The 21,313-nt window shown below is 39.4% G+C and overlaps 1 protein-coding gene across 1 annotated transcript in view; it reads right to left on the bottom strand.

Moving 5' to 3' along the window:
* Positions 1-21,218, bottom strand: part of TAF4 (TATA-box binding protein associated factor 4) — a 38,294-nt gene extending 17,076 nt beyond the window's left edge. The window contains exons 1-4 of the mRNA XM_009273921.2: positions 21,094-21,218; positions 18,053-19,135; positions 726-892; positions 88-207 (exon numbers count right to left, since the gene is read on the bottom strand). Of these exons, the coding sequence (XP_009272196.1) occupies positions 88-207; positions 726-892; positions 18,053-19,135; positions 21,094-21,127 (1,404 nt within the window). The 5' untranslated portion in view covers positions 21,128-21,218. The remainder of the gene's footprint in view (positions 1-87; positions 208-725; positions 893-18,052; positions 19,136-21,093) is intronic.
* Between the last annotated feature and the right edge of the window lie 95 nt (positions 21,219-21,313).

The following is a 21,313-nucleotide window of genomic DNA, read 5'->3' as shown; positions in this document are numbered from 1 at the left end:
CTGTATTTCTGGCAGTCTAAAGCAGGTTTTCAGCTAATCTTAACAACTGATGTATCTCATGTATACATTACTTTTCTACAAACTCACTTGCACAACAGGAGGACGCTGTAGCGTTGTTGTGGGTTGCACTGTTGTTTGAGCCTGAGACACTTGCTTGATAATAGTAGTTGGTGTCACCTGTCGTGCAATAATAGGCGTTCCTGGAGCCTGGGGAAGAGCAAAAAAACCAAACACATTAGATCCTATATTTAAATATAATCTACCTTATCTAGTGTTTTGTCTCTGGGTAGTTGCCATTACTACAGATACAAAAGAACGCATCTGGACCACTATAAAACTGTGAGAAGGACTTTTAGTCTTAACTTAATGCACTGTGATGATCTCAGTATACATATACCCATATCCACTTTTTTTTTTATCTTACAATGATTCTTTGGGGAAAAGAGTTCTACACGTTAACCATACATGGTCTTGAATGGTGTTTATATTAAACAGTTTTAAACTTCATGCCATTCAGCTAGGTAAAAATATTTTTGATGAGTAACAGCCAAACTGTAACAGAATTAGGAACAAAACACAATGCCTATGCCACGTGGAAGAGCCTGTATAGCATCAGGTTGATCAATGGTTTCTTCAAGTCACTAACATCATACCTTACTTTCTGGTGTATTCTTCACAGGAAAAAAAATCTTACAGTTTTTAACACTACAAATTACTGAACTAACCTGCACTGTCGATATCTGCACTGGAGGAGCACTGGTAGGTGTAGCAGGACGAGGAGTCATAGTATTTTGAGGCTGAGACTGGGCGTGTGCCTGTGCTTGCATCTGCGCCAAGGCTTGTTGAGGGATCATCAGCAACTGCCCATTCTCACTACGCACAAGGACCATGCCTGTTAAAAAAGAAATTGGTCAAGAAAACACACACCCTTTTCAATACAAAAGAACATATTTTTTCAGGTTTTTTTTATCCAAGTTGGACACATGTGGAATTAATGTACTGTTGAAGGACTACACAGCTAACAAAAGTAGTTTAGAATAAAAGCAAAATATCCAGCTGCATTATCACATTTTGTATAGAATACCTTAATTACAGAAATACTCTTTCTCTATCAAAATGCTCATATGGCGTGCCTCAGAACACACAATGAGTCGTATTTGCCCCAACCAAAAAATTCCATGTGACCAGAGGTTAAAATTAGCAATCATGTAAAAATCCTACCTGCTCTTTACTAAGAAATATGTTTTATGAAACACTGCAAATAAAAGAAAATCTTGTCATTAGGCAAAATTCCTGTTAGTTTTTCTTTAAGGCGGGGGTGGGGGGCAATATAATCAAACATAGGTTTCACCATCAACAAGAACACAATTGTCTAAGTTCTAAATTAATTTCCCATAACAAATTTAGTAATGAAAGTGGCTATAAAATCATAATCTTTCTCATGTGCATCTGCAACAGACTGCATTGTGCCATGTTACACCCCAAAAGAAAAACAGAATGGAGAGGGAAATTAGGCAGTCATTCCCTGCTCAGTCACTCAGTTCAATACACTTAACCCCACTGGGTGGGTAGCTATAGGGAACCAGCTTTTAACAAGCAGATTTTCAGATGATAGTCTCTCTTTCTTGAAGGCACAAACAGGATCTGGACAACATGAACTGTTTTTCAAGAGCTCATTCATTCAGCATGCCTCAGTAGTCAGTTCATGAGAGCCTCAGGACCTCATCAGCTCTGAAAAAGCCACCTAAGGAAACAAACTGGGCACTCAAAATTACTTAGACTTTCTGAGCAACAAACTACAGGAGGGAACTTCACCATGAAAACCAAGAGGCACTACTGAAATCAGAAAGTTTTTCTTAAGTGTTGTTCAGTGAATAAGAAGCCTATACATGCTCCCCAACAATACCTGGAGATCTGGTCTATGGCATCTCAGAGCATGACTACTTCAAAAGAATCAAGCTTTTATTTGCTTTTCTATTCAGATGAAGTGCTGAAATGTTTATAGACAACACCTTAAACAGTTTTCTTGGACTGTTTGAAAATTAGTGTTGAACTGCAAAAATCCATATACTGATTTCTACAAAAATTAGTTCAAAAGAAAACCAGATTATATTAGCTGATTTGCCCCTAATTTTTTCCTTACATTCTCTACATTAACTCTCTTTTTTGCTTTTCTATTCAGATGAAGTGCTGAAATGTTTATAGACAACACCTTAAACAGTTTTCTTGGACTGTTTGAAAATTAGTGTTGAACTGCAAAAATCCATATACTGATTTCTACAAAAATTAGTTCAAAAGAAAACCAGATTATATTAGCTGATTTGCCCCTAATTTTTTCCTTACATTCTCTACATTAACTCTCTTTTAATGAAGCAGAGTCACTGAGAGACGTTAAACTAGTTTACATCAAAAAGGTGACTTTCCATTGTGACTTTATAATAGTGTTAAGGTGGGACCGCAATGTGCTATGGACAAGAGTTATATCTAGAAAAAAATATTCTCAAACTGTTTTTCTGTAGGAAAGGAGGAAAGGGAAAGCTTATTTATAATCTTGCAGACTGTAGAAATAAATACTCTTAGTTTAGCTGTCAAGTCCAAAAAAACATTTTCCAAGCCATCCCAAGAAGAAAGGTCTTTGCTCCTGTAACTTATGTAGGGAGAAGGCATTTTCATTAAAATGGAAAAGCCATACACTACCACCACAGCTTACAAGAAATTTAAAAACCTGAATAGTGAATACAGAGCTTGATCCTGTCAGCTGCTCATTAGAACCATCACTACTTTCTCACCATCAGCCTCATGCTATGGGGGAGGGGACTACTGACAAAAAACAGAGCAATTCAACATTTTAAAGACTAGAGTGACCTGCTACTACATCAAGCTCATTCCTGCACAAACAGAACTTGGCATCCTCTTCCAATGTGCAAACATAAAATCTTGGGAAATGAACTCATGTTGCCCATTTTTGTCATCCCTCATAATAATCAGCTGAAGAAGCTAAACACTGAATCAGTGGAAATCTTCAATATTATTATAACTGAAAACTTCAGTACAGTGGAAGTCTGATTAGAGGAGCTATTTTCAAGTCAATGTCAAATATTAAGGCTTGTTGATTACCATTTAGTTTCTAGCAATTGAAAAGGCCCAATGCAACTATATATGCCTGTGCTTTCAGAAGCCCTTAAATGTCACAGAATTATACTGACATCCCGTAAGAAACTTTTTCTTCAAGTTCACCATTTTTGGGGTTCCCTAGGGTATTCTAGGGCTAATGTACCATCCAAATTCTTTAGTTACATATTTTTTCCTTCCAGAAGCAACATAAGAGATACTAACTCTAGTTTTGGGGTTGGGGGCAGTGGGTGTTTGTTTTCTAAACTTCTCTCAGTGCAAAAGTGACTGAAGTTATTTGACGCTGCCAACCCAAAGCAACTCACCTGCATATGAGAACCTTTATAGCATCAGACACCGACAGCTCTATGCTACCTGTTCCAGTCTCCAGCTCAATACACGCATCAGGCTCTAGAATGGGTCTGCACTATGCATTAGTATCCTGCAACAGCACAACCACCCCTTGGGACACCAGTAGCATCAACTCACTGTTTTATTCCTCAAAACATGAATGAGAAAAGAGAGAAAAGAAGGGAGATAACCACAAAATGAAGGCTGACTACCCCTGAAGAGCAAGCACAGTATCTGAACAATGAAATATTCTCCCTGAGCTACATGCAAAATTAGAACATGCCTACACATTAACATAGCACAACTGCTGAAACAGACAGTTGAAAAGCATATTAATGTGAGGTTTAGAAAACATATCAAGAAAGTTCAATTTTTGGCAGCAGACAGACAAAACAATCATTTGTAATTCAAACCCTGACTCTAAGCACTATCCTGCTAGATTTCTAACTATGGGAAGTCTGAACCTTCCCTCAAGTACTGAAGTCATAATAAAGAAGTAATTCATACAAAGCTACATTCGTATCTGTCCCTATTTAAATAGTTTTCATATTGCACTCATATTTGATACACAGTTATTTTCAATTTATACAGTTTCTAACAAGTCTTTAAGTTAGCATCTACCACTGATAGATAAATTGCTGTGCACACTAATGGGCTATATACAAACATAAAGACAATTACAAACATCAGACTAGTCTTGCATAAACTTTAATCATGGTATGATGATATAAGACATTTTACCCGCTTGAAATTATATCTTGTTAGTATATGGGTGATTTCAGAAAAAGTGTAAAAACTCAGATCGTGATAAACTTTGTTATTGAAATTTCTGTGCAGACTTTCACTAGTAATACAGTGCGCAGGCAAGTAATTTTTGACTGAACGCTTAACACCTCTCCAGCCTTGTTGAGAATTCTTTAAAAAGGGAGATGGAGCTGCTCTCTCTGCTTCTCTCCCCCAGCCCAACTACAGAGTCTTTTCCAACCCAATTAGCTAAAAAAGAAACTCACTAACCCAAAACTACACCCAAGCTGGCATTAAGTGGATTTTCCGTGAAGTTCAGAAAACTCACTGGAGCTAACTTGATTAAGAATTAAAAAGAAAGCCCCATTTATTTCCCGCTTCTAAACAAAGTCAATGTAGGACTATAACAGCCCCCCCTCTCCATACATACACTATCTCTCAGTTGATTTCATTCATTGACATGGAAAAAAGGAGGGGCTGACAGCCACATGTGTAGGAAAACAAACATTTCTTTCTCTTATGTTCCAAAACTTGTATTTTAAATATTTAAATACAGGTAAGTATCATAATCTCAAACTCCAATGCAAGGGTGCAAAGGGGCTGACAGCCACATGTGTAGGAAAACAAACATTTCTTTCTCTTATGTTCCAAAACTTGTATTTTAAAGTATCATAATCTCAAACTCCAATGCATAAGGGTGCAAATGCTGTATGAACCAGATCAGAAATGACTACCAGGTACCAGAAGACAACTAGAATTGTACCAAGGTATCTCACTTCTCTAATTAAATTCAGCAACATATTTAAAGTAAGGATGAAAAATATCTTTCTGTTTCAAGTTTACCATCCAGATTTTTGTTGCACAAATGGATGAATTGCTGTTTGAGACCATACAGCTAATAAAGATCAATGGAAATGTTCAATTAGAAAAAAGTGACAATAAAACTTGGCCATTTTAAATATCTCCATGCCTTATTTTTCCTAGAAAGTCTGATCACATGTACTCTAAAATCATATTCACTATTAAAAATGCAAACATGCAAAAAATTCTTACTTCTTAAAGTAAAAAAGTAACTAAACTTTATTTCCAGAGAAAAAACAGTTAGGATCAGGGAGAGCTGCTAGGCAGCAAAGAATCACCTTTAATACGCACACATGCTGATGTTCAGAAAGAATGTCCAGTCCTGAAAGAGTAACTAGAGGATTGATGCTTCTGGTGTAGGAAATTGTATGTATTGATCATAAAGTCGACCGACATCTGACAAATCTTCAAATCCTAACTAGATTTGCCAGGAAAGTTCACTAAGAGGTTATCTTAACGTCAAAGCAGTTTGTGCCTTAAGCTCTCAAGCACATACTCATTTGTGGCAAGATGCTGCAAACATTTGACATGGCAAAAAAATCTGACAGTAATAATAAGCGGACTGTGCCATATTAGCAGAAGAAAGCTTTATAATAGTATCCCTTCTGTATTGTCAGAAGAGATTCTGTTGCAACAAAAAGGAAACCAAGTGTCTGTAAGGTTATGCAAGTTGATATCATACACACCACAAAACCCATATAAAGCAAAGGGGATGAGTCAATGCTCTGTAGATGATTGGATCAGACTATACCGAGACCCTGGAATGACAAAAACCTTTATAAAAGGACAAAGTTTCTAAGATTTTCCCAATACAAAAAAGCTAGAAGAATACTGGAGAGACAGCTGGAGAAAAGGATAGCTGCCTACACAAACTACAGGAAGAACTTTCAGCAGAAGTGATATATATGATAGGGTCACTTATTGCAGAAAAGGAAATGATAACCTGGTACCGACATCAACACTGTCCAACAATCCACCATCCCTCCTCTTATGATAACTGACCCGCCTGGAAAAGTTCTCACTCTATAGGAATGAAAGGCCAGGAAAAGAGGGAAGAACCTAACAAAGTCTACTAGTCCACTGGAGCTCCATGAAAATCTGGGTAATTAAGGGAATCTTCCCTAACACAAGACAACTTTTAGCAGATTTAGAATTATTTACACACATCAAAGAAGACCATCTGTAGTAAACCAGCAGATGTGTAGCAGCTCATGAAGGACAACCTATACACCAACTCATGAGAAACAGTGATTACAAATCAAGATGAACAGCACAGAAATTCAAATGGCAACACAGCTGTGGATTAGATGTTATTGAAGACACATTATTTTGTACCTGATAAGAGATGTGCACCACCACATTAGATGCACTGTCTTAGTTTAGGTGCTTAGAACCTCAGGTGATCTGTGCTGCACAACAAATCCAGAAAAAACTTTAACTTGAACTTTCTTGCCAGTCTTTGACACCATCAGCAATCCAGGCTCTTGAGTTTCATTAATAAATGTGGTTGGTTTGTGATTTCTACAAAGGTGTCTTAGCTCCACAAGGATAACCATAATGCTTACGGAGAAGTCTAGATAGTGCAGGTATCAGCTCCTGGAAACCAGGTAGCTGAAAATAAACCCACCACTACCTGTGACTTCACCTGCTCCAGAAGTGCTTGCACTGCACTGGCACGGATGAGGTCAGCCTGTACAAACATGAGTTAGTAGTAGATATGTTCCCTGCTGAGTTGCAGGTCTACAGGTCATAAAATTGCCAGGCGGTGATAGAGCTGTCCAGCACACTGGAGCAACCTGAGATACTGTACCAGATTCCCTCACATCTTGTTTCAGAGTAACGGGCACCCTAAAGCAATGAATGCCGAGGTTTTGCACACAGTTGTATTGAGAGCACACAGTACATGCTATGCCGAACACATCTTACAGGTGCCTGTAAGCTCCTGATTCAGTTCCCATTGTGCTTAAGGTGAGCTACAACTTGGCATGAAAAAACATGACTGTCAGGTGTTGCTTCAGAGCACCTCTAATACAAAACACTTGGAGTCTCTCCTGACAGGCACTAAACTTTACACCATAATGAAGATTGGCATGGCACAGACTTTTGGACAAGAACTTCCTACAGAGCTGCAAAAGCACATCACTCCTTTCATTTTTCAACTTATGTCACTCTGGAATAAAGTCAAATTTTACCCAGGTACAATGCCTAAAAGTTTTGATACAGCATTAGTTTACTACAGCACGTCACTTCATTTGCCTATCATCACTCCCCCCACGCACCCAATCTGCACACACGGATCACAGATCACAACTAATGGTTATGGTCTGTGAAATACTAATTCTTGAACAGCTGATTTACCTTATTGCCAACATAGATGAAAAAATACTCTCAAAAATCATCCTGACTGCAGTGCACAGAAAATGTATTTTGTACAGACCAAGTACACAAGTTCACATTATGAAAAACTGCTTTTGTTTTTTCTTACTAAAGAGTCAAAAGACAAAAAGAGACTCGACTTCATAGTAAAAGCTTTTGCTTACTCCTACTATGCATGAATTCAATTTCAAACTACAGAACTCAACTGCACTGTCTAAAAAGTGAAGAAGTGAATCATTTGTAAAGTATTGATTCACAAGCCTGAAGAATATAGTTAAAGGAATAATGTCATGCTGGAGTGCCAAAAGACCACTGTATTTAACAGTGATCCCATATGGAAAAAGTCTTACCTGCTCAGTTGAAAAGCTGTGTTGGAAGTGTTCTGGGAAATGTGCCCTATTATATAGCAACAATTGACAAAGGCTTCAACAACAATGTGATTTGAAACTATTTTGACTTTTCTGGAAAGCTATATTCCTTGAAAGTGTGTTAACATTCCTTTCTAGTCAAGCATACAAAGCCAAAACACCAGAGCGCTCTGTCAAACTGCAACCCAATCATCACACAAATCTGTCTTTAGTCTGATGCAGAAAGAACTAAGAAAAACACTATCAGGAGCTAAACCAATTACTTTAATTATTGATCTCAAAGTGATTCAGATTTAGCTCTGCCATTAATTTCAGTATACTTAACATCAAACAACAACGCAGTTATACCAAAATTGGATTTGTTTTTGAGAAAGGAAGACACAAAATAAAGTGTCACTAATTCTTTTGATCTGTTATTCTAAATAGGAGATTTTAAAACTCAACTAGTCTTCATTTCTGGCAAACAGTTTGCCTATACCAAGGCATATCAACATTAGCTCTGTTCAAGCAGCTGATGAATTGGGAATAGGCAAGCTACTTTGCATTTACCACAGCCTGCACACAAGTACTTAATGAGGAGTAATGCATTAAATCCACCTTATCTTCCTTCAAAAAGCAACACACTAAAACAACTAAGTACATGAAAACCCATTAAAAAAAAAATGCATTTCTTTAATTTGTCCCCACTGTGAATGCCCTACTCTAGGTATATACCCTTTGTAATTTTAGCAGTGACAAAACCCTTTGCTGATGCTACCTTTTCACCTGGAGCTGTGAAGACCCAACGTTAGACAATTCCACTGACTGACAGCTACCCAGGGCAGCCTCAGTGGAAACATTCCCTTCAAATCCTCCTCTGCAGAACAGCCTGCGATTTTATGACTCTCTCACTGCCGACACAGAAGTTATTCTGCTTTGAGAGTATGCCAAACACTATGCCTGTGAGTTCAAATACAAACTATAAGCATGGACATGATATTACATGTCATTTGGCTGATAGCAACATTTATTAAATAGCACTGCTTTTTCAGTTAGCCTGAACACAGAAATAAAAGTATTTTCACACCTGTAAGCTTGAATTCAGAAAGATTTTAAATAAAATAAAGTCTCCTTTTGATTTTTACTAACCATCAAATGCACAGTCCTGAGTAATGACTAAGCTTAATGACTGGGTATGACTAACATTTATAAATAATTAGTGCCTTCTCTCCCCCTCCCCCATGGAGGAGAGGGAAGGAAAGAAAACCGAATGATACATTGGAAAAAAGGAAGAATGAAAGGAAGTAAGAGGTGGAAGTTCATGGCATGAACACTTGCCTCTTCTTCCAATCCACCCTTAATACTATTGCAAACATTACTGCACATATATTTATTAAAAACTAACAGCTCCTCATGCTTTTCTGTAAACTTCTGCACAGTTTAGCCACTTTCAGCCTTCCTACTCCAGATCTCTTCTTCCAACCTCCTCCACTGATCCCTCAGCAAATACTCTTCTGGTCACCTTCGTTGACTCTTTTGCCACAGATGCTGCAATTCCTCAGTGCTACTCCTTGGAGTTGGTACTTCTGACTCATGTGAGTACAACTGGTCCCACTTGCCACACCACCACTTAGCTGAATGCACCTGATGTTACTACATTCTGAGAGAGGCACTAAATCTAACCCTCCCTTACAGAAATATTTGATTAATAAACTGAAGGAAGGTGTCAAGACAGCTTACTACAGCCTTGCTACCCCCTCAAACCATTTAAGAAAGATTAGAGCATGGCACCACACCTCATTGCTTCATTTTTGTTTATACTCTGATATCTAGAGCACACATTTTTCAAGTGAATCTATTCTGGGTGTCTGTACAGAGTCTATCCAGCATGCACTTTATTCTGTTCAACAGTACTGTGATGGCTTTTAACAGTTCAACTACTCTCAGAAGCATATATTAATCAAATTATAATGATAAGTTAGACCATTTTTACTAGAGAGACTTACTTGATTCAATACAAACCTTAGAACAGTCATGCTAGCCATGTAGAATAATATCATATACTGATGCAAGTTTTATGTTACTAGTTGTCTAGGTACTGGTTACAATGTGTTACTGAAAAAAATATTTTAGTAATGCATTTTAAGGAAAAAAGCATCAAAATTAAAAGATGCATGGTGTTCATAATTTAGTTCTAATTTATAAACAGAGTTCTACACTGACAAGTAGTTACTCAATTTTTATCAATATCCCACAAAAAGAGGTTGGCAACTGAGTCGAACCATGCACTAAATCCTGTACAAATACACAGTAAAAGGACTGTCCCTGGGTAAAAGGATTTATAACCTATTTATGCACTTTGCTGAGAATCAGCCTTTTATGTTCAACATGTAATTTTCTGATCAGTGGTAATACAAGTACAGAAATTCACCTTTTTTAAAATGTTATTTCTAGCCTGACAACAGTTACAGAGCCAAAGATTATCTACATTTGTACAACGCCTTAAGACAGCTCTACTGAGGTGCTGAACTCTGCCTATACAGATCTCACTGCAGATACAGCTGTATCAATTCCTTATGATTATGACCTCTTTCTTGATTATTGATAATCTATACCATTATATAGTGATGATAATCAAGGTTTTGTTCTCACCAAAAATATTCTATATTTAAAAAACCCTTAGTTAAAGCCATAAATAAGGCTTCAAGGACAATTATTTCAGTTTACATTAAATATTACGCTAAAGACACCTGAAGAAAATCACTCCAAGACAGGAGGCTTTGTGGTAAAAACTTGTCTCTCAGTTCCTTGAGATACCCGTACCTCCAGAAGACAACCAGCATTTCTGGAAGGGAATTACCACAGAATAGAACCAGGGTAAAAGTTTCCAGATTAAACTGAGATAAAACTGTCCTAAGAGGTTAAATAAATAAATAAATAAATAAATAAAAATAATTTGCTCTATTCATATGTCCATGGTCTCAATTAAAAAAAAAAAAGCCTCATCTAATTTGAAATATGAGCGATCACACAGCCTTTACACCTGTTTAATTACAGCCTGGTCTGCGTACAGTTGTTACGCTTCTTTCAACATTTGAGCTGGAAATGGGACCATTTTGCCACAATAATTTAGTGGTACAATCTCCAGTGTGGACACAACCATATCATTGTAAAAGATGCTTATTGTAGAAGGTATTTTCCTTCTGAGGAAGCAGTATGCAAGAGGGCTGATACAGCAAAAACTGTATCCAGACAAGAGAGGTTTTACAACTTTCAAGAAACCTGTATCAGTATAAATACACTACAACTTCTTGCATTTAGGCAAGACCTTAATTAGTTTAGAAACAAATTCAAGTTAATGCATTAACAACTTATAACAACACAAAAACAAAGCCTGAATATCCCCACAGCCACTGTCTCCGTAAAACAACTGTGTGCAACCTGTCAAAGGGATAGAGACGTACTGAGGCTTCGGTCCCAGAAGTACACCAGGGAAACTTCGGCAACATTCACAGATCACACAACTATTTGTACACAGGAACATCCCTGTAGCCATGCACAGAAAAAGCCCTTTGTAACTTCTAAGCGCCACATACTCTCTCTAGAGTTTGGCTTTCCTTCACATACAGCTTTACAGTTCATAATACAACTGAAACAACCGTCTACTAAGTATGCTAAAATTCCTTTCTATCATTGTCTTTAGTTGTGAGAAACACAATTTTCAAAATTATTTTCTTCATGCCACTACCTCTTCAAACCTTCTTTCACAAGAGATAATATGCCTAACATAAAAAAGTTAAACTTCCAACACTAACTGTCTTCCAACTGTAAAAGCCTTCTTTTTAACATCAAGCAATGGCATCAAATTCAAGGAGCACATTCAGACAGATAGAGTTATAAACATTCATAAAGTTTCAACACAGAGAACAATCCTAACAAGAATAGTTATTTTCAGGTAAAAATGCTGATTTCAAGTATTTCTGACAAAAACTGCATACAGTAACAAAAAAATGTTTAACGTGTTCTTAAGTGACTTCTATGTCTAGCTCCTACCAAGCAGACTCTTAGTATTTGATCACACAGGTTTTATGAGAACAGAAAGCTAGAAAGCAAGCTTTCCACAAGTCAGTCTCTTCTCTTTGCTAAAACCCACTTAGGCTAATATCAGTATTTTCAACTGCATTCCTGAACTACTTCCTACATTTTTTTAGGATTCTATTTACCTACCATTTCCCAAAACAGAGAAGACAAACAATAGTAAGTCTCTTCATACACCAAAACATTTCATTTGAAGAGAGTTTGTGATACCTACTAATTTGTGTCTTATCAGTGCCCAAAACTGTTGCATTTTCATCTCAGATTGCTAACTTTGCTGCAGCATCCTGTGTTAGTAAGTGATTCGAGTCCTGGGCAGCATCCAAATTTGTGGTCCTCAAACCAAGACACTGCATTTTAGAAGTAACCCACATAGATTTCCAGAGATGGAAAACTTGTTTAGCTCACTGAACACAGAAACACCATGTAACTTCTGGAGTAGCAAAGTGCAAAATGGCTCAAAAGAAATAAATCATTCACTTCTGGTCATTGACCAACCACCTTGATCATAAGCCTGGTGATACCCAAAAAAACCCCATTTGAAGTGTAGATAGGCATATGAAACAAATCCATACATGCTCTTCCAAAGGCTGTTTGGAACAACAGTATTTTCCATAACAGAACTGAACAATATGTAGTCAAAGTTAATAGCTTTCACAGCTTAATGGAATCACAATTATATTCCCAGTAGATCCCATCACTTAAAGAGACACCCTTATCAGATGCGCAAAACAAGGCATTGGTTTGCCTCATGACGCTCATTTTAACAAAAACAAAAAAAAAAAACCCTATGGCACAGCTCTCTGAGTTAAGTTCTTCGGGGTACAAAGCTAAGCATGCAGGATTCCTCAATTATGAAAGTTGCAATAAGAACAAACACAACTTTCAGTCTGGTGACATATGGCAGATCTGATGTAGCACATTTCAAATAAAGCAGAATGTTCCTTTTGCTGATGCATGATTTGAACATAAAATCCACCCCTCACCCAGAAGAGTTCTGCAGAAGCGATCCACAGTTATCTTTCAGAAAGAGAGATACCACTTTATGCGCCAAGTATAGGACTTCCAAGCTCTAATCTTGGCAAAATATTGATTCCCTCATGGCCTTGGGCAAGTCAGAACTTTTCTAACTTGCTCCTTCCCCCAGCTCTAAAGCAGAGTTCATACTACTTTATTTACCAACCACACAGGCATGGTGCAAGGATTTAAGTTTTGTAAAATGCTTGGAAAGTAAAACATACTATAAGTACTGTAAGAAGCTCCTATTATCGTTGTGCATTACAGACATTATTTTTAACAAAATACAGCCATGCCAACACAGTTAACAGGCACAATATTGGCAGCACATGCAACATACAGGGAAACTATAATCAGGATATGTTTGAACTCGCTTGCTAGTCAGTGAGAAATAGAAACAACTACATTCCACTACTTCATAGTATTTCTTCTGTTCGTTTCTACATTTTTTTGTACTATGGAAGTCTGTAGATTTCCCCATCTATTTATATTCCTAGTTACTTTAGGCACTTCTGAGGTACATGTTTCAAGTACAAAGTAACCCAAAGAATGACGCATTCAGTGTGAAAAAGTAACACAAATTGTTTTACAAAGAAAAGATTGTCTGATTCTTCGCAGCCTGCAGCCTTTCTCCTTTTTCTATCTGCTCTCTTTCGCCTGACAGCCTAGCACCCCAACTCCTTACTGAAGGAAACTGAACTACTCCTGCGGAAGTTGTTTTTCAGTGACTCCAGCTCCAAAAAGTATGACTGCTCAAGTCAAGAGGACCTGAACCCATGCTTCAAATTAAGTATGTGTTCAGGTAGTTTTCCCATCCTACAGCCACTATAATCAAGGCCTAAGTTAGAATCCTTCTTGGATAGCTAACACAAGCAAAATCATCGGTTTCTACAAAACTTAAGCTTCCATTTAACACCAAGTGAAGCTTCCAGCCTCTAAGGCCGTGAAGAAAACCTTAAACATGTAAATAGATGTAAGTCCATCCTCCATGGTCCAGTGTTCTTCCAGGTACCCTTTGCTTCTAGAAAGCACCAACAGTAAGTTTAAACCAACTGTAGAGGTCATTTGCATTAGTACTGTTCAGAACTCCGGAACAGTCAATTTTTAAAGGAGCCCCGTCAGTTTCACAGTTGGGAAACGGCCCATCCTGTAGTCACCACAGAAGCGGCACACGAGATGCCTCCAGAAAGAAAGCAATGAAGTAGTCTCATCTCATCCCCTATCATCAGCTACTGGCAGATTCAAGTGAGTTTTGTGAAAGTAATAAAGGAGTTTGATTATTAGATATAAAGCAAAACAAATCTGTGATAGCAGTTCTACTACAGCTGCACAACTGCATTACTGCTAATGAGAACACTGGTCATGATCGCAGAAGTAAAAAAATCACATAAATTATAAAGACAACCTATCCTATCTGCTATCTTCAAACAGGACTGAGTCTCACAGAATCTTGTTTATTCAGGAAAAAAAAGTTAGTATTTAGGATCAAGGTAGCAAATTTTCCTACGTACTAACATTCACTCAGAAGGTAAAACAAAAGAGGGAGACGGGGAAGTGAAGGTTTCTAGATTTCAGTTTCACCTAAGCTAGTGGAGAAAACTATCCAGACCTACCAGCTCTATATTGTTCTTGCTGTATACCTACAGCACTCTCTCCAATCTGCTCCTTTCCTTAAGCAGACACCTTCAAAGCTTATTATGAGATGCTTGTACATAAAAATAAAGCAGAAAAGAGTAACAACATAAAGCATCTGCAACGACAGAAACCAAATCCTTGAACCCTCAAGTTGACAATACTGCTAAAGTAAGCATAAGCTCATAGAGGTTGGTTTTGAAATTGTATTATAGCATTGCTGGAGAAGATAGTATTTTGAAAAGTGCTTTTAAATTACACAAGTTTTGTCATTTTACAAGATTATTCTATCATGCGTCAGCGATGACCTCTAAACACTTTACCAACTCTTATATTGCACGAGATTAATTTTAGGGCATAATCTCAGTTACACTTTTCTGCAGACTTTTCTGAGCATCTGTAACAGCAGAACGCTGACTTAATGCTTTAACAAACTCATCGATTTTCCTACCTCTTACCATATTATTGTACGCAACACATTTCATATTATTGCTTGAAGTACTCCAAAACAAAGAACTTCACACAACTTATTTTCAGTCATAGTTTCAAAAGACGTTCCACTGTATAAAGATAAACTTTTGTTCCCACCCCCTAGAAAATTATCTGACAATATTTTCATGTCTTTGCTAAGAAGCTATAAATAAGGTTATTTTTGGACCTTTGTTACCCAGATCTGTCCAATTGGACCACAAAGTTCCAACCACGGGCTCCTGAAGAAAAGACTAAGTGCAATAGTCCTCTTCCTCAAAGACCTCAGTAGTGGAAAACCATTATTAACGCACAGATGCTCTGAATAGTCCAGTTTCTCTGAGAAGCAATATACCAGAACCCTGTAAGGTCACAACAACTATGGCCCATTAGCTCTTCAAACATCTCTAATTTGCTCAGTCGATGTTTGTTGCACAATTGCCTTGATGCAATGCAAAGCATTGTTCTAAAAGTAATATATTTTAAAGAGCGTTGATCAAGCTTATTTTCCACATGCGCTTTTCAAGAGAACATCTGAAACCTTTCAAGGTTTCTAGTTTTCAAGTCCCAGGTTAATAACACTTACTAACATTTTATATTCTGCTTTCCATACATGTGAAACTGTAACTGTATTTTGGAGAGCTAGAAACAGCAATTCAGGGTAAGAAAATAACTATAAAACGTGCTGCTTATTGGTCAAGCCTTCTGTAAGAGTTTTCTTTCTAAGTGTTTGTAAACCTTGGTGTAAAAAGAGACATGTGCAGTGTATGATCTCAAGCTATTTCATGCACAAAGTCTTACAAACTCTTACTAGCACACAGTACTAACTTTTAAAAACATAAACTTGTGCATGCAAATTTGATGCATACAGTAGATGCACAGCATACAAGCACTGCAGTTGCAGCTTCATACTGCCGAACTGCCTTTAAAAATCTGGCCTATGACACTGTAATTTCAAATACAATTTCAAAAGCATAGTCATCTATTCTTCTTTCACTACGAATGTATATGCACTCTACTAAAGATTAAAGCAGTTGCATGTGGCTAGACTTTCAGAGGTGCTTAGCCCTTGCACCTCTGAGATGTTTGTAAGAGCTCAACATCCATCAGTTCTTAAATGTTCTGTGAGAAATGCTTTATGCAAAACATTTTCAAAGCTGGCTACTTTCGCAAGGTATAAAAATGTAAACCAAAGCCATTAAAAAAAAAAATCTGTTCCACTAAAAAAAAATCCTTTCCAATATTATGTCTGCCTCATCATGCAAGAATCCAATTTCCAATTTCTATGTATTCAGTCATGTATACTTGCTTATTTTAAGAGTCATGCTATTCTTTTGAAGTTATAAATATTTTTTAAAGTGTAGGACAGACAAGAAAAGTGCTTAATAAAAAACCTCAAGTGTTTAGAACCTATATTGTTTTACTTTGATCTATCGAGACCTCCAAAGGAGCAATTTATGGTCCAATTATGCTTAAGGACTGGCAATGCTGCTTCTAAGGGTAACACATTTCAGTATGCTATGGCAGTTTGAAAATATCAGCTACCTGGAAAAAAGGTCCCACTGGACTCAACAGTAGTATTTTTCCCATAATCAGGTTTATAATGCAGTATTAGTGAAAATGTAGGTATACGTGGCAAAAGACTGTAAACCTGAAAAATCCTCTGAACACTGTGGCAATAAATAAATAAATAAGGCTTTCCCAGCCTATCAATTTACAAGCTTCAAATTAAGCACTGGGATTTCAAGGTCTGAGTTTTACTGCTATTTTTTAAATTAGCAACACGTGTCATTCAAATTACTCATATAGGGAATAATCTTCTACACAAAAAAAATGAGGAATATTTATGCCAGTTAGAACTTAGATACACAGAATGTTTGACAGACTTTATCAAACTACATGGCATCACATACCATAAATAGTGTATTACACGAAAAGATGGTGTGTAGTAACACAGTATGGTTTCTGATCTACCTTATGTGACAGGTGCATTGCTTTAAGGGTGGTTAGGAGTTTCAGTAGATGTATTTTTACTAAGACCAATTGAAATAAATGATACACAACCACCACTGATTTCATTCGGTACTAGTAGTAAAATTTAATTAGTTGTTCTTTGTATACTGCCCTGAAAACAGTGAATAGTAATAATATATAGTAATAGCTGTATTCTTAAAAAGACAGGAAACTATGTGTAGGTTCACACAAGTATTTTCAGTTAAAAATGAAACTGGATACAAGTACAAGCCTGCTTCAAAATAATAGCAAATATATAACCTTAAATCTCCAAATCTAGGGTATTTACGGAGGGACAAAACAGTTCTCAGAAAAGAAATGCTTCTCATCCTGCTTTTTACTCACCCACTGAGTTCAGGACTAGACTCCTTGTCCAGAGATGCTCAGCACTAAGCATGAGACTAGCTACTACAAAAGCTGCAACCCTAGACACAACAGGGTGAGGTAAGGACATAGGAAGACTGCCTTTTGTATCAGAACTCCAGTGACTAAAAAGATCATCATAAGCTTCAAACCTGTGAGTTTTTAAGTCAGACTTTGAAGGTATTTAAAGCAAAAGAAGATAGTTTTCTTGTGTTGTATCTGCTGTTTCTCTATTCATGAGTGCTCTGTGGTACTGGGGGCATGCAGGGACAGAGAAGGAACTGAACAGCACGCGAAGGTTATACGAACTACTGACAAAACCACCTTAAAAGTCAAAATGCCTTACATGAAAATGGAACAACAACATTTCATTTGATAATATTCCATTGTCACACTTGGCAGTTTGCAGCTTTATCTACACTCACATTGTAACAAAGATACTAGACAGAATTATTTTCAAATTATTACTGCTGAAAAGACTTTTTGGTCACCCGAAATCAAATGCTAAGTAGTGGAATGCTACTATTCTACTACTCAAAACCAGACAATTCTCATTGTTAAATGTAATGCCTTTTCCACAATTCACAATTAAACAGCAAGAAATCTTATTTGGATACCTTCCTTCCTGCAAGAAATACACTTCCAAAATAAAACCCCTCAATCCTCTTACTTACCTGGTGGTAACTGAAAATTCTGAATGTTAGTTGGATTCTGAGGTGGCTGAGGCAAACGAGGTGCTAAAACTGTAGGAGTCAAAGTTGCTCTGATTCCACCCGTAGTTGCTGTTGGAGTCCTCGGCAGACTTTGTGCCACCGTATTGGCAGTGCCTTTAGCCATTCCCGTGGGGGTGCCAGGAGCTGCAGGAGGTATCCCACCAGGATTGGGAGCAACATTGGAGAGCCCAGCTTGCATAGTTTGCCCAATGATCATGTTACCCCCTGTAGTACTGGGCTGGCCACCAGTAGCCAGCGTCTGCTGTTGGGATACTGCCTGGACTATAGTTTTAGGAGACTCAGATTTGATGACCTGTGTCACTGCTGGCACAGTGGAACCAGACTGGCTGTTCACAAGCGACGTCTGGAGGGAAACTCCAGATCCCACAGTGGCTGTAGCAACAGCAGGAAAACTCCCCACACTGATGGTTGAATTGATCACAGTATTGCTCCCATTTTGAGTGGCTGCACCAGCTGCAGCTACTGTGGGTCCTGCTGTGTGAATCGGTGGCCTCACAAGCGTTACTGTAGGTGCCCCAGTTCCAATGCTTGGTGGTGGCTGCGAGGAGATAACTGTGGGCGAGGAGGAAGATGCAGAGGACACAGCAGTATTAAGGAAAGAAGTCTGGATGACAGTGTTGGAAGCTGACGGCAAAACAGCATTAACAGTATTTCCTTTCCCCACAGATCCAGGTCCATTGTTAACGAGAGGGGCAACAGCAGGTGCAGAAGCGGGGTTAGCAGTCACAGGAGTCCCAGAGAAAGCAGCACTTCCTGTATGGTGAGAGTTCATCACCACGTTACTCCCATTCAAAGTTTGCACTGTTGTGGTCCCAATCTTGCCATTCCTGGTAGACAAGGCAGTCGCCATGGTGCTGATAACCACCGATTTGCCCTGACTGAGGGTCCCTGGAGCAGCAGTGACTTCAGATCCTCCTGCTGCTGCAGTGGTGGTGCTGGTGCTCGTTGTGGTGGCTCCATCCAGAGCTGAAGTCTGGGACCTGGTGTTATGATTAATAACGCCCCCTTGCACTCCTCCTGCTCCTGCAAAACAACAACAAGGTTAATCAGAGAAAATGAGCAAGAAGAGAAGTCCAGCGAAGACAGAATGTCCTCCCTCATCACCAAGTCTTCTCCATCTCCCAGGCTACCTGCCTGGAGCCAAGAAAACGGGACAGAGTACAAACCAAAGATGGCTTTGGAGACATTATCTTGAAGCCTCCAGTTTCCCACCCAAGACTGACAGATTCAATATTAATTGTAACACCCCTGCTTTCAACACTACAGTAAGACAAAATAGGGAAAACAGATTTGATATGAACCAAGGGAGGGGAGGAGGAAGATCATCTTAGACCTCTTTCCCAGCCTGACATCACATTTAGCAACAGGACTGCAACTGCAAGGAGGGAAAAATGGCAATGGAAGACACGTTAATAAGATATATTCCCTATGCCCAGCACACGTTACCCTCTAATCCTTTCATCTCCAATAGAGTAAGTCTGTTAGATCAGGAGGCTCAACAACAGCAAAATATGAAAAAGTGAAAGGAAAGAAAAACATTGGCCTGGCAAGTTAAGAAGTACTGCAAGGTCTGGAGTAGGTTACCAGCAGACCCCTCCACGTTATTACAGAATTTGTTCTTCTGGATCTGAAGTTCCCTCAGCCAGAGATAGTTAAAAACAAATAAATAAAAAGCAAAGCTGGTTTTGAGAAGGGACAAGATGATGTAGCTTCTTGTCATGAATAATCCTCATGCCCCTTGATGAGGCCTGGTGTTATCACAAGTACAATCACACACAGTCCAGGTCCTGGCCCTAAGAAGACAGAAAGGGGAAAAGAATAGTGACAGCCAGATACTGAGATGCATGTTATAAGGGTTAAGGAGATCCTCCTAGAAGAGCTTCATTAATCATGACAGAAGGTCTGTAATATCTTCTTACACTTCAGCAACAAGAAAGAAAGCCAAAAAAAAAAATGGGGGGAGGGGAGGAATTGCAGAGAGATTCTGGGGAGACATTTTTTTTTTTTAATTCCCCTGAAAAACAGCTTCCCTCCATTCTCATGTAGTAAGCCCTTAGTCCCAGCCTTCAGATATCCCCCTCACAACCTTCACAACACGAAGAGGGGGAATATTCCCAGGTAGCTACGGAGGGTGGGTGGGTGGGTGGGAGAAGACATTGTACAAGGTGGGGTGTTGTGGCCTGAATTCCCCCCCTTCCTGGGACCTGGTGTTGTGACAACACCCCCTTGAGGGCAGAGGAGGAATGAGAGGTGTTGAATGCCCCCTCCAAGCCCCTGGAACAAGGGAAGGGGTGGGGGAGGAATATCCAGGCAGGCAGATATGGGGGCGAAGCATTTTGAGGGACTTCCTCCCCTTGAAATCCCCCCTCGCTTCCTCCTCTACAGGAAATAGGTGTCATGATTAATAACACCCCCTTGCACTTCAGCAACAGAGAAGGGGGAGGGGAAGGAGCATTTACACAGACAGCTAAGGCGGCATTATCAAGAGGGAATCCCCCCCATAACCTCCACCCCTGGAAAGGGAAGGGGAGCAGTCACAGACGGCATGGGAGGCACAGCCATTACCAAGGGGGTGGGCTCTGCCTCCCTCAGCCCCCGAGATTAAGAGAGCCCTTTTACACTCCAGCAACAAGGGCAGGAAAAGAAGAGGGGACCGGCAGAGTCACGGACGGGCACTGCCGGCTTATTCTGCGGGGAGGCTGCCCCCACACATGACAAAACACCCTCTAGTAAGCAGAGGCGAGGAGGGAAAATAAAGGGGAGGGAGCAGAGGCGCGGATACACACCGAGGGGGCATGATGAGGGGAGGCTCTCCCCCATATGATCGATACCACCCTTTGCACTCCCGCTCCTGCCACAACGAGAAGGAGGAGAGAGGGAAAAGGGGGGAAAGCAGTGAGGGAAGGAGGCAGCCGGAGCTGGGGAGTGGGGGGAGGGGAGGGCCCCTCTCCCTCAGAGCCCCCCACCCCTGCCCATGTTACCTGCTTTTGTGATCTCTGGGGCACTCAGTCCCATCTTGCTGCTGCTGCTGCTCTCTGTTTGGGCATTAGCATTGCCTCCTACTACTACTCCTCCAGGGCTAGGGCTAGGGCTGCTGCTGCTACTGCTGCTGCTCACAACATGGTTCCCCAGCAGCCCCCCAGCGGCCCTCAGGGGCTCCTGCGCCTTGTGGTGCTGGTGGTGGTGGCCGGAGGCCGCCAG

The sequence above is a fragment of the Aptenodytes forsteri genome, unplaced genomic scaffold, assembly GCF_000699145.1.
Source record: "Aptenodytes forsteri isolate BGI_AS27 unplaced genomic scaffold, ASM69914v1 Scaffold47, whole genome shotgun sequence".
In the NCBI taxonomy this organism is placed as follows: Eukaryota; Metazoa; Chordata; class Aves; order Sphenisciformes; family Spheniscidae; genus Aptenodytes; species Aptenodytes forsteri.
The sequence above is the reverse complement of the archived record's forward strand: the minus strand, read 5'-3'. Positions and strand labels throughout refer to the sequence as shown.